Source organism: Acomys russatus, chromosome 9 (assembly GCF_903995435.1).
Source record: "Acomys russatus chromosome 9, mAcoRus1.1, whole genome shotgun sequence".
NCBI classification, from domain to species: domain Eukaryota; kingdom Metazoa; phylum Chordata; class Mammalia; order Rodentia; family Muridae; genus Acomys; species Acomys russatus.
The window spans coordinates 40858706-40874166 of record NC_067145.1 but is presented as its reverse complement, the minus strand read 5'-3'; the positions used below and the strand labels follow the sequence as shown (position 1 = coordinate 40874166).

At 42.1% G+C, this 15461-nt stretch overlaps 1 protein-coding gene across 4 annotated transcripts in view; it reads left to right on the top strand.

Annotated features, from left to right (window-relative positions):
* The window catches only part of Cul2 (cullin 2), a 38379-nt gene extending 23269 nt beyond the window's left edge, over positions 1 to 15110 (top strand). For all 4 annotated transcript variants that reach the window (XM_051151190.1, XM_051151189.1, XM_051151191.1 and 1 more), the window contains exons 8-21: positions 55 to 165; positions 2121 to 2283; positions 3790 to 3914; positions 4804 to 4911; positions 5917 to 5976; positions 6484 to 6612; positions 6706 to 6792; positions 7096 to 7248; positions 7488 to 7565; positions 9425 to 9491; positions 10516 to 10718; positions 11087 to 11188; positions 13337 to 13453; positions 14236 to 15110. In XM_051151190.1, coding sequence (XP_051007147.1) covers positions 55 to 165; positions 2121 to 2283; positions 3790 to 3914; positions 4804 to 4911; positions 5917 to 5976; positions 6484 to 6612; positions 6706 to 6792; positions 7096 to 7248; positions 7488 to 7565; positions 9425 to 9491; positions 10516 to 10718; positions 11087 to 11188; positions 13337 to 13453; positions 14236 to 14367 — 1635 coding nt within the window. In that variant the 3' untranslated portion in view covers positions 14368 to 15110. The remainder of the gene's footprint in view (positions 1 to 54; positions 166 to 2120; positions 2284 to 3789; positions 3915 to 4803; positions 4912 to 5916; positions 5977 to 6483; positions 6613 to 6705; positions 6793 to 7095; positions 7249 to 7487; positions 7566 to 9424; positions 9492 to 10515; positions 10719 to 11086; positions 11189 to 13336; positions 13454 to 14235) is intronic.
* The last annotated feature ends 351 nt before the right edge of the window (positions 15111 to 15461 follow it).

The window sequence follows — 15461 nt, the reverse complement described above, 5'->3', positions numbered from 1 at the left end:
TTAAGTTCTGAAATTGTTCCAATTTTTACTAATACAATTTTAATTGATTTTCAGTTTTATCAGGGAATATTTGTGTCTCCTTTTCTGACTGAAACAGGAGAATATTACAAGCAAGAAGCTTCAAATTTATTACAAGAATCAAATTGCTCACAGTATATGGAAAAGGTAAAAAAAAAAAAAAAAAAAAAAAAAAACCAACATACCACATTTTACCTGTTACCCATCTGGCAATATTTTATGTAACAAATTTAATATTAATATTGTTTTAGTAGAAAAGGTTCTATTTTATTAAGTTCTATTGTATTAAGGTTCTATTAAGGAAAAAATTGCTATTATAGTTACATCATTAAAATTGATATAATATGAGCCGAATAGCTTGCTCAGTGATGTGTACCTCTGGTAGAAGACCTGAGTTTACTTCCCAGCACAACCCAGAGGACTTCTGCTGTGGACTGTATGGGCACCTGTACTCTGTGCACACACCCACACAGAAATACATATGTCTACACATTTAAAAAATAGTCTTTAAAAGTAAATATAAAATAGGCTAAGAGTAGTGGTGCATTGCCTTTAGTCCCAGCTCTCGGGAAGCAGAGGCAGGTGGATCTCTGTGAATTTGAGGCCAGCCTGGTCTATAGACGGAGTTCCAGGACAGCCTACACAGTGAACAAATAGCCAGATCTACACAGAGAAACCCTGTCTCAGAAAAAAAAAAAAAAAAAAAAAACAACAACAATAAGAAAAAAAAGTTAATATAAAATGGATATTGTGCTGCTGTCCAGGTATGGTTGTGAGAGGACAGCTGGGGTTGGATTCAGTCCTTCCATCATGTGAAGGCTTGGCTGTAAATGCCCAGACTCACAGCCACCACGAGGCTCAGGTTCAGCCCCCAGCATGGTGATGCATGCGTGCAATCCTAATATTTATAGTTGAGGTGAGAGGTCAAGTAGTTCAAGGTCTTCAGCTACATGAGGAATCTCAGGCCAGCCTCGGTTCATGTGACCCTATCTCTAGTATAAATAAATAAAAGTGGAAAGAAAAAATGGAGAATAAATAAAATAAATTGAGTCACGATTAACTCTTGGTCCACTAAGTTTTTGTTTGTATGTAGACTTCCCTGCTGGGCCTTCTGGAGGTCTAATAGCTTGTTAGCAGTCATACATCATTTATAGGAAAAAAATATTTCTAAGCTGGGCGTGGTGGCACACGCCTTTAATCCCAGCACTCAGGAGGCAGAGGCAGGCGGATCTAATCCCCTACCCCCAAGGTCTTTTCTGTGTAGCCTTGGCTGGCCTAAAACTCACAGCCATCTGCCTGCGTCTGTAGGCAGACATAGGCTGTATGTGCTCAAGGCCAGCCTTATCTGCAGAGTGACTTGCAGGGCAGCCAAGGCTACACAGAGAAACCCTGTCTAGGAAAACAACAGTAACAAAGACCTAGACACCTTTCTTTTCTCTAACTGCCCATTAGCCTTGGCATTACTAGTATGTATTCCATGGTCCTGAGCCTCAGTTCACTGTTCTAATGAAATATCCACCAATGATTTCCCTTCCTTATTTCCAGGCAGATAAACCACGGATCTTGTAAAGGCCACATCAGTGCAGAAACTTATTCCTTAGTTTCACCTCAGACTGATTTCCTAGGCTGCACAACTGTACTTATTTGTGCCTTGCTAGCATAGTCTTCATGGCTACAATATAATAATTTTGCTTTGTTAAAGAATTAGGTTCTTTACCTACTATCTTTTAACTTTTTATTGACCTGTATTTTATTTGGATTTGGTTCCGTTTCATAGTCCTTAATAAAAAGTCTTGGGAAAGTCTTTACTGTCCCAGTTGGGGATGGTTATGTAGTTTGTTCCCATGGAATGCATTACACTCTTGCTTTGTGTTCGCTTCCCTGTACAGCGATGATTTGGGCTGAGGAGTGAAGGTAGTTCTTGTTCAGAACGCAGTGGGTGATTACAGGTGACAGCTTAAGTAGACCTGAAATGATTCCATATCTTTAGTTGAAATGGTTGTGTAGAGCTTACCTGTGCTCCCCTGGAGGCATCAAGAGATGGCTGGTGTCAGACTTGGCATCACTGCACATGATTTGCTCCTAAGGATGTATTTCTGTAGGTTCTAGGTAGATTAAAAGATGAAGAAATTAGATGTCGAAAATATTTGCATCCAAGTTCATATACTAAGGTGATTCACGAGTGTCAGCAGCGGATGGTAGCGGACCACTTACAGTTCTTACATGGAGAGTGCCACAACATCATTCGACAAGAGAGAAAGAATGGTAAGTGTGCCCAGGGACGTGTGAGTGAGCATCACGTGGTTCTTTAATGACTCTAGAGGCCAAACTTTTTAGAAAAGCATTTTCAAAGTACAGTCTAAAGTAAAAGGTAAATCTGTTCATGCTTTTGTATATGGGAAGGACCACTTTACTTAATATGTTGAGAATTCCTTATATCAATAGGAAACAAAATCAGGAAGGATAAAACAGGTGCTCAGTCTAACTCAATTTAAAGCAATAGTACACTGAGACACAGCAATAAATGGTGGAAAATATGTGCGTTTTTGTTGTTTTTGGCTTGTATGTGTTTTGTACTCATTTGCTGTGTAGTCAGAAAGAGTAAATAAATACAGGACACATTAAGAAACATGTAGAGAGTATAAACGGAGGTCTCCATCCTGCTGAGCTGGATACATGCATGGAAGCAGCACAAGTCTGCTAGGCACAGGCCTCCACCTCCTATGTGTGTATAAAAACACACAAGACAACCTACATGTCCAGTGATGCTTATTCTAGAGACTATTACAGAAGAGTAGAAATCAGCACAGGCGAGCGTTATGTTATGCTGAACAAATGAAATCAGCCAGCAAAGTTGTAGACGTGTCTGTAGTTCAGGCCAAGGGCGTTCAGCCTGTGGTCACATGATCTCACAGAGGAGCAGCAGCAGTAGTAGTGTTGATGAGGGCGTTTCTAGGTCTAGATAATTCATGTCTCCTTTTTAAGTCTGGGTGCCCATGTGTGGGGTATTGTGTGTTCATCTGTAATACTTCACAGAGCCACTTAGGTAAGATATGTACAGTTGTCTGTATGTATATTACACCTCAACATGTTTGACATAAGCACAGTACATGGAGGCAGCATTTCTCACCATTGCGTAGCACAGGAGCTATTTTCTTTTTTTTTAAAAGATTTATTTATTTATCTTTTTTTTTTGTGCATTGGTGTTTTGCCTGCATATATGTGTATTTGTTGGAACTGGAATAGCAGACAATTGTGTGTCACCATGCAGGTGCTGGGATTTGAACCTGGCTTCCTTACTGCTTATTTTTCTGCTTAGAAGGATCTGCCCACAGGATTGACACAACCATACCACGTTTAGGGATTTATACTACACACATTCTTGTCCATATTATTAATTACAATATAATTTCCCATTAATTTTTAAGTAGTTATAATAAAGTTGTGAGTAGGTGGAGTTGCTTTATGTACTGGTATAAAATACTTGTAAGTTAAGGCACTCTGCAGCTGCTGGTAGCACACATGATGCACTGTAGCGCTTGAGTAAAACAGAGGGGAAGGATAGGTGTGTCCACCGCCATTACATAGTAAGCAGCAATGTTGCTTTCTTGTGGGGAGGGCGGTAAGGCAGCTGGGAAGTGTGTGTGTGTGGGTGTGTGTTCGTTCAACTGGTGGATGGCTTTTATCCACCTTCCTTTTAACTTGAACATTTAAAGCATGTCTCACATAATACGGTTGTTCAGGAACTTAATAAGTTCTTCTTCCTCTCAGATATGGCAAATATGTACGTCTTACTCCGTGCCGTGGCCACTGGTTTACCTCACATGATTCAGGAGCTACAGAATCACATCCACGACGAGGGCCTGAGAGCAACCAGCAACCTCACTCAGGAACACGTGAGTTGCAGAGACCTGTGCAGGTTTTACAGGCTTTCTTTTGGCCTTGGTGGGTTATAAAAAGTAAGACATCTATAGTGTTTTAAATCTTGCTCTTCTTGGGCTTATTGAGTTGTGAGAATGCCATTAACATCGCCTGCCTCCTAACAAGAATGTTTGCCCTGTAGTACTTGTTCACCTGCTGACAGGAAACCTTTTGCACTTCTTTATAGTTAGGTTGCTTTGTGAGTGGCATTTTAAAAAGCCTCCCCTGCATCTCCACACCGCAGTCACATTCCCTCATCTTTCCTAACCTTCAGTATTGTCGCTGTTATTACTAGCCATGTTCAAAATGTATTGCTAGGTTTGTAGATTCAGTATTGAGTGACACTAAACAAAAAACGGAGCATTTCAAGGTGGAGATGTGAAAATATGCATTTGCAGTAATCCTCATTGAGTCATTTTCTTTCAGAGGGAAACACAAATGAAGTATAGCTTCCCAATGAGTTGTGTGTGGGCGGTTAATTCTACCCAACTCCAGGGCTCAGTCTCAGGCACAGGCTTTCTAATCATTTTCTCCCCAAGAGTGCAGTCTGCTGCTGATAGTCCTGGTATTTAGGGATTCACCCTGCGACCCTTAAGGCATGATGCTCTGACATAAGAGAGTGTGGGTTTACGTGCAGAGGACTTGTTAGGCCTGGTGTTGAATGGCAGGCCCATTTTTGATAGAAAGAAGAGTCTTAGTTGTTTGTTTTTTGTTTTGAGACACCACCATGCTCGGCTAGAGTCTTAGAGCAACGTAGCCAGATTTGTGGGTGGTCGGTGTGGCGTGAGCATTTACTCTTCAGCCAAATTGTGTTCTTGAACATCTTAAAAGCATGGATTTATAATTTGCATTTTATGCTTTTAGATGCCAACACTATTTGTGGAATCAGTTTTGGAAGTACACGGTAAATTTGTTCAGCTCATCAACACGGTGTTGAACGGTGATCAGCATTTTATGAGTGCTTTAGATAAGGTAACTTTTGTTTTGTTTTTCCAGTCGGTTTCTCTGTCCTGGAACTTACTCTGTAAACTAGGCTGGCCTTGAACTCACAAGAGAGCCACCTGCCTCTGCCCCCCGAATGCTGGGATTAAAGGCGTGCGCCACCACCGCCTGGCTCAAATTCTCAAGTTTTAAGGTGGTTATAGTGAACACCTATAGTTTTCTATGTCTGTTTTATTCAGTTATTAGTATACTTGTATGCATAATTGTATGATATTACTGAAAGTTTCTTTGTATAGTCCTGACAATGGGCTGGTGTTTTTCTTTACCACATTTAGGCTGAAATCTAGGTTTGAAAGACACCAGGAATTTGAGTTAGCATTTGACATAAGCATCTCACTTATGTAGCTTGTGAGGTATTAAGAGGTATTGATCATATGTCAGTAATGAATAGCGAGCAGCACAGGTAACTCTTACTATATAATTTGGTTTCTGGGGTAGTCAACTTCCTGTCACTATGACAAAACACTGAACTAAGCAGGAGTTTTTTAACTCAAGGTTTCACAGGTTTCTGCCTAATTCATTGGCCCTGTTGCTTTGGTAAATTAAGATATTCATCTACTGGTGACTCAAAGAAGCAGAGGTGGGGGCGGGGAGGGAGAGAGGGAAAAGAAGGACCCAGAGGAGCCATCTCCACACTCCCCACCTTTGCCATTACCCCTTTTAACACATAGGCTTAAGAGCTGCGGAGGAGCTGGGGGCAGGGGTGGAGACAGCGATTATGGGGCCTCTTGTCCAGCTAGCTTAGTCCAGTGATCCCTAGGTCCCAGCGACAGACTCTGCCTCAAAACACCAGGTAGACCTTGCCTTTTTGCCCATGGGCATGTGAGGAGCGCACCTTTACACTCACACACTGGACAGGGAGGGAGAGAGGTAGCTCAGCTGTGGTATGGCAGACATGCTTACAGCTGATCCTTAGCTGCCCGGGTGTTCTTGTCCGCTTCTGGTAACTAACCACTGGGCTGTTTTCTTGTTTAGGCTCTTACGTCTGTTGTAAATTACAGAGAACCCAAGTCTGTTTGCAGAGCGCCTGAATTGGTAAGTTTAGATGCTTAACGTAACTCATGTGAAGTCAGTGAAGAAAAGTTAGTAGCACGGCACATCAATTTGTTTTGTGTACTTTTTTCAGAATATGACTATTGTCTCTACTTTATAACTTCAAGTTTACGTCAGAATGCATTAGACCACACACCCTTTACAAAGAATAGCAAAATGATATTAAGAAGAAATGCATGGTGCTCATTGTGGTCACTAATTGCTGATTAGGTTCCTTTTTCTTTTTCCTTTCTTTCAAGTTCTAGTGCTTTGTGTTTCTAAGACTTACCTGACCATGCGTATTTTACATTCATGATTTTAAAGCATAACTTTAGGATGTAACAGCTGACAGCGTCTGTTGAGCCCCTTCTGCTTTGCTTTTGCCCCACTGCTGGTAACTAGTTACTGGCTTGTTTTCATGTTTAGGCCCTTACATCCTATTGATGCTCTGTCTGACGTGTCTGTCCTAAGGGTCCTCTTTGTAAGATTTGTTACCACTTTATTTTCTAGCTTGCTAAGTACTGTGACAACTTGCTAAAGAAGTCAGCCAAAGGGATGACTGAGAACGAAGTGGAGGACAAGCTCACCAGTTTCATCACTGTTTTCAAGTACATCGATGACAAAGACGTGTTTCAGAAGGTAAGCCAAGCTCAGCGTTGAGGCTACAGTTAGCAGCTTTGCTGCGCTTTGACTTCAAGTGATAATGAAAGTAACCATGTACGTTTCTTTCAGTTCTATGCAAGAATGCTGGCCAAGCGTCTAATTCACGGGCTCTCCATGTCCATGGATTCTGAAGAGGCCATGATCAATAAACTAAAGGTAACACAAGTCTTTAGTATAATAATGTAGAAATCATTGTACCAACAGCCAAACTATATGGATTATATGTAATGACTGCATAAATCACACCAGTCATTAATGTGTGTGCATACAGTGGGCTATGTTAGAGATTAGACATAAATGTATTTGTATACACAATGTTGTACGTCAATGTGAGACTCAAAGGGCCATAGCTTTCCAATGATTTAGAATGATCTCTAAGTTCAGTATATTTTAAACAAACCCCATGGCCTCCTAATTCATCCCTGGTTTTGGCTGTATGCTTTGTACTTTGTTTTCCAGCAAGCCTGTGGTTATGAGTTTACAAGCAAGCTGCACCGGATGTACACAGACATGAGTGTCAGTGCTGACCTCAACAATAAGTTCAACAATTTCATCAGGAACCAAGACACAGTGATAGATTTGGGGATTAGTTTCCAAATATATGTCCTTCAGGTATGGCAGCACTTTTTAAAATTTTGAATCTTTTGACAATGTGATAATTTGACAATGACTCCTGATACTAGTGAATTGTGGAGTGCACTTGATAGGCGTATGTCCTGATGATGAGGGCCATAGCACTGTTAGCATCCCAAGAGCAGGAAGGGCCGTTTCAGCAGCTCAGCATTTTAAATGCCTGCTTGCAGGGTCGATGTCTGTCTACTGAGCCTCTTGTTTCACTGTCCCTGTTCTAGGCTGGTGCGTGGCCTCTTACTCAGGCTCCTTCATCCACATTTGCGATTCCCCAAGAGTTAGAAAAAAGTGTACAGATGGTAAGTGTGCAGGAAAGATACATAAAACAAAGGTATTGTGATGACTCCATGTGTGGTAAGTGTATTATTTCTGTTTGGGGTCTATCTGTGGTACACTACCCTGCCAGCTCTCAAGTAAGAACTTGTAAGTTCATAAACTTTTTGGTAACAACACAACGTTTAGGGCTTTTTTTTTAAAATAAAGATTTATTTATTTTACTATAGTGTTTTCCTGCATGTATGCCTGCACGCCAGAAGAGGGCACCAGATCACATAGCTGGTTGTGAGCCACTATCTGGCTGCTGGGAATTGAACTTAGGACATTTGGAAGAGCACCCAGTGTTCTGAACATTGGAGCCATCTCTCCAACCCCTAATATTTCAAAGCCTTCATAACAATTTTTAAAGATTTGGTTTTGTTTTAATTGTCTATTTGTCTGTAGAAGACTTCCAGGAAGGGCTGTGGACCAGCACCCACAGGCCCATTGATAGACGGCTGTAATTCCACTTGTGGGATCTGGCACCCTCTTCAGGCCTCTACAGGGCCAGGCACACATGTTGTGCAGACAAACATGCAGGCAAAACACCCATTCACATACAACTAAATTATAAGCAATAAGACATGGTAGAAGGAAACCTGTCGTGCTACCATGACCTGTATTAGGAACCCCCATCTTGCCTTAAAAAGATTGCATCTCAGTGCCAGTGCAACTTGCTTTTGTTTAACTGGCTTACATCTTAGAATCTGGCTTATATTCAGAGTACTGCACTGTTTATGCAAGTATATGGAATAATTAAGGTGTTCTAATTGTTTCCCTACATACGCAGGTGCTCACAGAGGTCAGATGACATTGTGGGAGACCCCAAAAGTAGAGTTATGAGCAGCTATAAGCCATTTCTTGTAGTTGGGTGGGAACCAAACTGTCATTTGCAAGAGCAGTATGGGTTCTTACCTACTGATTCATGTCTTTAGACTCCTGTCTATACAGTTATAAATGTAAATGTGCTGATGTCAACAAAAGACTATGTATGGGTGGAGAGATGCCTTGAGCCCCAAAGCTTTGCCCATGTCATTGTTGACACGGGTATTAAATCAGAACCCACTTTGTGTGTTGACCACTGCTATGGGAGGCTGTGTGCTGGTAAACATAGGCATGGTTTTTGTATTGAAATATATTTGGCCTTTAAATAGAATCTATATTAATATTGTCAACAGTGATAAGTTGCTATTGATATTACTTCTGATTTTATGAAAAGAAGTTAACTTCGCAGGTGCTGAGGTTGGGGAACTCAGCTGGGATAGTACTGAGGCTCAGTGGGTGAGGTGACCGCTGCTCAAGCTTGGGGACTTAAGGACCTGAGTTTAGGTGCCCAGAGCTAGGCATGGGGAAGACACAAGGAAACTGAGGGTTTCTGACTGGCCAGTGCAGCTGAGATAGCAAGCCGTGTCTCTAGTGTGGGAAAGCAGTTGAGGAAGACATTCCCATGGTAACTTCCGCCCCTCACATATGCACACACACCTGCGGGTAGTGAGCTGCCTGAGCCACTCACTTTACCCTCTTAATGCTGTTTCCCAGGGTGGCCTTTAACTCCTGGGCTCACACGAACCTCTGTCAGCTTTGCACATCACTGGGGCTGGGCTATTCTGCATGGGTAAAGTGTTTATGTGCAGGAGTCCAGAGTGAGCAGGCACTACTGACTCTGCAGTTGCCACAGCTTTGTACCAGCTCCTACATAGCAACGGGGCTGTGCATGACCTGGAGCAGATGCTCCCGACAAGGTTTATCATTACATGGATCAAGATGCTTTTACCTTTTCAGCATTGTGATCAGTAAGTTTCAGGACCCAAACATAGCTTGACATCTCTCTCTCTTTCAACAGTTTGAATTGTTTTATAGCCAGCATTTCAGTGGAAGGAAACTGACATGGTTACATTATCTCTGTACAGGTAAAGAACCTTTAGTTACTATTTATTTAATGATTTTTACCTAATTGTGTTAATAGAGAACTGTTCATGTAGCCCACTTTGCTCCATCTCCTTTTCTGGTACCGTTAAAGAACTAGTTTTATAATGCTGATAATGTTCATTTTAAGACATTCTTTGAGTTTTGTAATGGCAGTGCATTTTTGTAGCCAATCATTTTATAGATATTAGAGAATTTGTTTAGAATTATAATTTCTGTTTGAGTTATACATGGATGCACATGTGAATGTGCTCACCCTTTGGGTCAAATGGAGGTTAAGGGTCAACATTGCTTGATTTCCCACATAATCTCTCACTGAACCTGAAGCTCACCAGTTCAGTTAGACTGACTGCCCAGCACTCGTTAGAGAGATTACAGACGTCTACCCTGGCCTAGCTTTATGTGACAGCTAGAGATTCCAGCTCTGGTCCCAATGGGTATGAAAGTAAGCAATTTACCCTCTGAGGGTTTTGTTGTTTTGTTTTTAACTTTTAATAAATTACCTGTTATAGATGATGGCACCTTTAATTCCGGCACTTGGGACACAGAATTAGTTGAACTCAGTGAATTTTAGGCCATTTGGTGTGCTCTCTCTCTCTCTCCTCTGTGTGTGTGTGTTCTGTGTGTGTGAAGCACACCCAGGCATGCCACAGAGGGCAGCTTTGGGAAACCTGTTCTCTTCTTCTACAGTGTGGCCGTGGGTGCCTGGGTTGAACTCAGGCCAGCACACATAGAGAACACACATGCGTGCAGTGTGGTGGTTCCTGGCCGTCTCACTGTCCTTTTTCTTTAGCCGGGCCTGCTTTAGCCTCTCTGTTGGTATGATGTAAAGTCACCGCTTATGCTCTGACACGGTTGGAACAAGTGTTACTATGTGCTACACACCCAGCACCAGCATGACAACCTTATGTCCTGCAAACAAGAATAGGATATCAGTTATGACAGCTTTGAAATGAAAGCCGTTTGGGTGATAAGTGTAATTAATGTCAATTTTTGTTTTAATTTTAGGTGAAGTTAAAATGAACTATCTGGGAAAACCATATGTAGCTATGGTTACTACCTACCAAATGGCAGTTCTTCTTGCCTTTAACAACAGTGAAACTGTCAGCTACAAAGAGCTTCAAGACAGCAGCCAGATGAATGAAAAGGAGCTGACCAAAACGATCAAATCACTACTTGATGTGAAAATGATTAACCATGATTCAGAAAAGGTAACGCTCCTGAGGGACTCCCAGCTCTAGCAGTGGCCGCTCTTTTATGGGATATCTACATTCTTAAGTTTCTGTCATTCATGCGACTCAAAGTAGCATAGCAACTTTACCGTGTGAGCAGGCCGCTGGGTTTCCAAAACTGAGCACAACACGATGGGGGGGGGGGGCGGGTGGAGTGTGAACCGGATGCATCCGAAGCTACAGCTTCCGCTAGAGTCAGCTCACTTGTCACAGTGTGGTTACTGCAGTGGTTTCAGATAGAGATGGTGGATAAAATGACCGGATCTGCAAATAGCTACTTCCTAAGTAGAAACTGATTCAAAATCTGGTAAATGTGAAATCAGAAAAAAATTTTGTTTTAAATATAGGAAGATATCGATGCCGAATCTTCGTTTTCATTAAATATGAGCTTCACCAGTAAGAGAACAAAGTTTAAAATTACTACATCAATGCAGAAAGATACACCACAAGTAAGTGCTTATTTGACTGTCTTTTTTCCTAGAAATTCTCGGTAGACCGAGTGAGTCTATTCTGGCAAACCTTTGTACTCTAAAATATGATAAAGTTTTTCTGGCTTATTCTGGCTTGCATTTGTTGCTCTTACAATTATTTGTCTGCCAGTCTGTTGTGCTTGGAAAATAGACAGCAAGGGTGCTCCTCTGGCTCTGCTAACCATAGGTTTGGTTGTGACAGTTTTCATGTGTGTATACAATGCATTTCTCCCACTCCCCTCATACTCTCCTGCTGTCCCCCCTCATCTCAGTCAGCCCCCCTACTTTCTTTTTTGTTTCTTTTTTTACCAACTCTGTGAATTTAATTAGAATTACTTAAAAGAACTTGGGCAACTTACCACTGTCTACACTACTGAGCAAAATGCTTCCTTAGCAAGCATTAACTGTGGAGGTGGTGGGGAAGGAGGAGAGGAGAGTGAGTGAACGAGACAATGAGTGAATACAGGTATTGAATCAGAACTCTAAGTGCTAAGTGAATGCTCTGCCTCTGAGCTGCACCCCAGCCCCATTTTCTTGAAACATAGTTTGGGCCTGGCATGCTGGCTCCCTAAGGCATGCGGGAGCCTGAGGAGGGTTAGATCCCCCTTGCCTTCCCCAAAATGCCCTTCTTGAAGTGATATGATTTCGAGCTTGAAACTCATTTTTGTAAAATAAAAATTTAGAAAATGGTTGTGAAATGTGTCTAGAGCCCGCCCTGAGGTTTGTCTGGTGTGTTATGCCAGCAGTAGAGGCATTGAGACTCTTGGACTAAGCAATGTGGCTGGCTTGTTGACTGAATTCAGCAGTGGACATTGCTTTAGTGTGGAGTGGGCTTCATTCACTTTGCTGGCTGCCTTTTGGCCTCAGCGTGGGATGGAGGTAGATGCCACGTCCTCTGGAAGAGCTTCTCTGTCGGAGAGACGTGTGTTAATTGCCACGAGTCTGAAACTCTAACGTGACCAGGGTCTCCTCCTCTGCGGACAGCAGTCTAAGGGATCCTCTGAGTGTTGCTGTATTAATCTGGTCCTCTGGCGGGTCTGCCTTGGCAATGTCAGCCATTCTTGTGTTTTACTGGTGGTTACCCTTTCTTGCCTATCTTCTCTTCTCTGAATGAGCCGGAGGGACCCTCCCCTCCCCTCCCCTCCCCTCCCCCCCCCTTCCCAGCCCCAGCCCCAGCAGACGCCGTTCGTGCTGCAGCTTCATCTTAAAGCGCCTTGGCACAGAGGCTAATTGCTAAGACAGATATTCTGTGTAACTTAATTCTGTTTTCTATTTATTTATATACACTACATTATAGTTCAGAATAGTATAAACTTAAAAAGTAACCTACCCTTGTCTTACAAAGGGTAAGACAATTTAAAATTTTAAAAATTCTCTAACCCACCAGAGGTGTAATAGGATGGATATCTTGTGATTTGGGCACAGTCCATGTTTTGTTGTTGCTTTTTCTTAGTTTATGTGGGGCAGTGTATGTGTTTTCATGTACGGTCGACAGTAGGAGATGGTTTGGGGTGTGACTTCTTGGAGCCATTCTTCCCTAGCTTCCTCCTCCCTTTCTGTCTTTTTATTATGAGATAGCACTGTTCCACTGGGCTGTAAGTCTAGGGTGATTGACCTGCAGTGGCACTACACACACACACACACACACACACACACACACACACCACACACACCACACCACACACACACCACATACACCACACCACACACACACCACACACCTGGCTTTTACATGGGTGTTGGGGGTAGAACTTGGTTTTTCTATTCTTATATAGCATATAGAAAATACCTCACCATCTAATGCTTTAAAACATTTTTGTGTGTGTCTCTGAATGTCTTGCCTGCATGTTTGGTTGTACACCTTATCCATTCCTGAGGGCAAGAGTCTCGAGGGAGGGATTTGTCTACAGTGTGAATGCAGGTAACCAAGCCCGGATCTTCCGTGAAAGCAGCAGGCGCTCTTAACTGCTCAACCATCTTTCTAGTTAACAATTAGATAATTAGTTAATAATTAGAATCAGTGGATCTAATTATTAACTGGAATTTTAAAATTCACAAATAGGGATTTAAAGCAAATTCAATGACAATGTCTAATTTGTGGCTACTCCTTATTTTTCATAAAAACAGGAACTAGAGCAGACTAGAAGTGCTGTAGATGAGGACCGAAAAATGTATCTTCAAGCTGCTATTGTCCGCATCATGAAAGCCCGAAAAGTGCTTCGGCACAATGCCCTCATTCAAGAGGTAAAAGGGGGAAGCTCTCAGAATTTTGTAGTGCACCTTGTTAAGATCCAGACAGGACTAATATTAGCCAAATAGCATAAAGAAATGTTTGTTTTAAAGCCAGATTTGCTCTGTTTTGAAGTAGAGATCCTTAACTGGTCAATTTGTTAAATTACCTGTCCACCTGGAAAAGGGACCCTCTTCAACAAAAGTGTCAGGTGGGGTGTGGTGGTGCACGCCTGTAATCCCAGGCAGAGGCAGGTGGATCACTGTGGGGCCAGCCTGGTCTACAAAGCAATTCCAGGACATCCAGAGCTACACAGAGCAACCCTGTCTCAAACAAATAAAGAGAAAGAAAGAAAGGAAAAGAAAAAAGAAAATGTGTCACAGTAAAAGTCGAGTAGGTGGTGACTCCGATTGTCATTTTACTTATGTTTAAGCTTTACTGTTTTGCCATGTCAAAGACTTTGCTGACAGCCTTTTGGCTCAGTGTGGGATGGGAAGTAGACATCACACCGCTAGAAATACAGTGCAGAATGCATTTCCTCTATAGAACAAGCATTACGTTTTCTTTTACTTTGCACACAAACTTCCTATGGTCATGTAAAACTGACAGCTGGTTAGTGGTTTCCTGTGCACTGCTGCACATCTGTCTGTCACAGAACCGGGTTTCAGTTCAGCATTCACACGCCCTTCTCGTTTAGGTAGGACTGTTGGCTGCTAAATGTGAGGTTCTTTGCAGCTATTGGAAATGGATGCTTATGCTGATTAACCACAATAGCTTGACCGCCCCCCCCCCACAGGTAATCAGCCAATCAAGAGCCAGGTTCAATCCCAGCATCAGCATGATTAAGAAGTGCATAGAAGTTCTGATAGACAAGCAGTACATTGAGCGCAGCCAAGCGTCTGCAGACGAGTACAGCTACGTCGCGTGACACCGTCTCCTGGTGCGGGTGTGAGCTCATTGCCATCAGCACTCGGTGTGCTCCTGTGGGATAAGCAGGCCTGTGCCTCCATGCGTTGGTCATTTGGCAGCCCCTGTTTTTCTGCTGTTTACAACATCACCAGTGCCACGTCATGAGCGTCAAAGAAAATGCCTAGAGATATTTCAAGCTCATGTCATTATGACATTTCTTAAAACTATTAAAAGGAATGAGTGAAGTATTGCTGAAATGTGGAATTTGGTTGGGTACCATGCTTTCTCCCCTTCACGTTTGCAGTTGATGTGTTTTTTTTTAAATGTATCTTAAAGGACATAAGAAAAACTTAAATATTGTAATATGACAGATAACCTAATAATTGTATCTACATTAAAATGACAAACATGATGTTGCTGCTTGTCAAATAAAAAAAAATAAAGAAATATTAATGCTTTTTTCTATGTGGATGGAATATCAGGTTGGACAGAAAATAAGACACTTGTAAATGCCTATGAGAACTCAAGCAGCTAACAGCATTCCGTACTGGTGATAAAGTCTCTTGGGTTCCTGTTCAACCTTCAATTAAAACTTCCAGATTTTTATTTCTGAATACGTAAAATTGTAAAAATGCTCTTGTGAATTTGAGCTAAGTGGCATAAGCAGTTTTTGCATTTTGCGGATGTAATTCCACTAGTGGTTTTGGTGGTGTGCTGTACCACAGAAACAAGTAGTGGCTACTATGCCACGTCTTCCAGCCTGGCAGAGGAAGAACTGCTCATGGCTACTGTTGGTCTCCCAGAGCTGGAGACAACAGTTACAGTGAATTCCTTCTAGCTCTCCCTGCCTGTCACTGGCACCCTTCCCCAGTGCAGGGGCCTCCAGCATCACAAGGTGATGTTAGTGCCCCTCAGCACTCTGGTACGTTACACCAGACACCTTGTATAGGGACATGAAATTTCATTAGTTTATTGTAGATAACAGGGGCGTTAAAATACTCTGGCCTACCATCCCTATATCACACTGCTGTTCTAAACCAGAGTATTTATATCTCTAACAGATAAGGCCTTAAACCCACAATGATAATATAATAATATTCTGAACAAATAAAC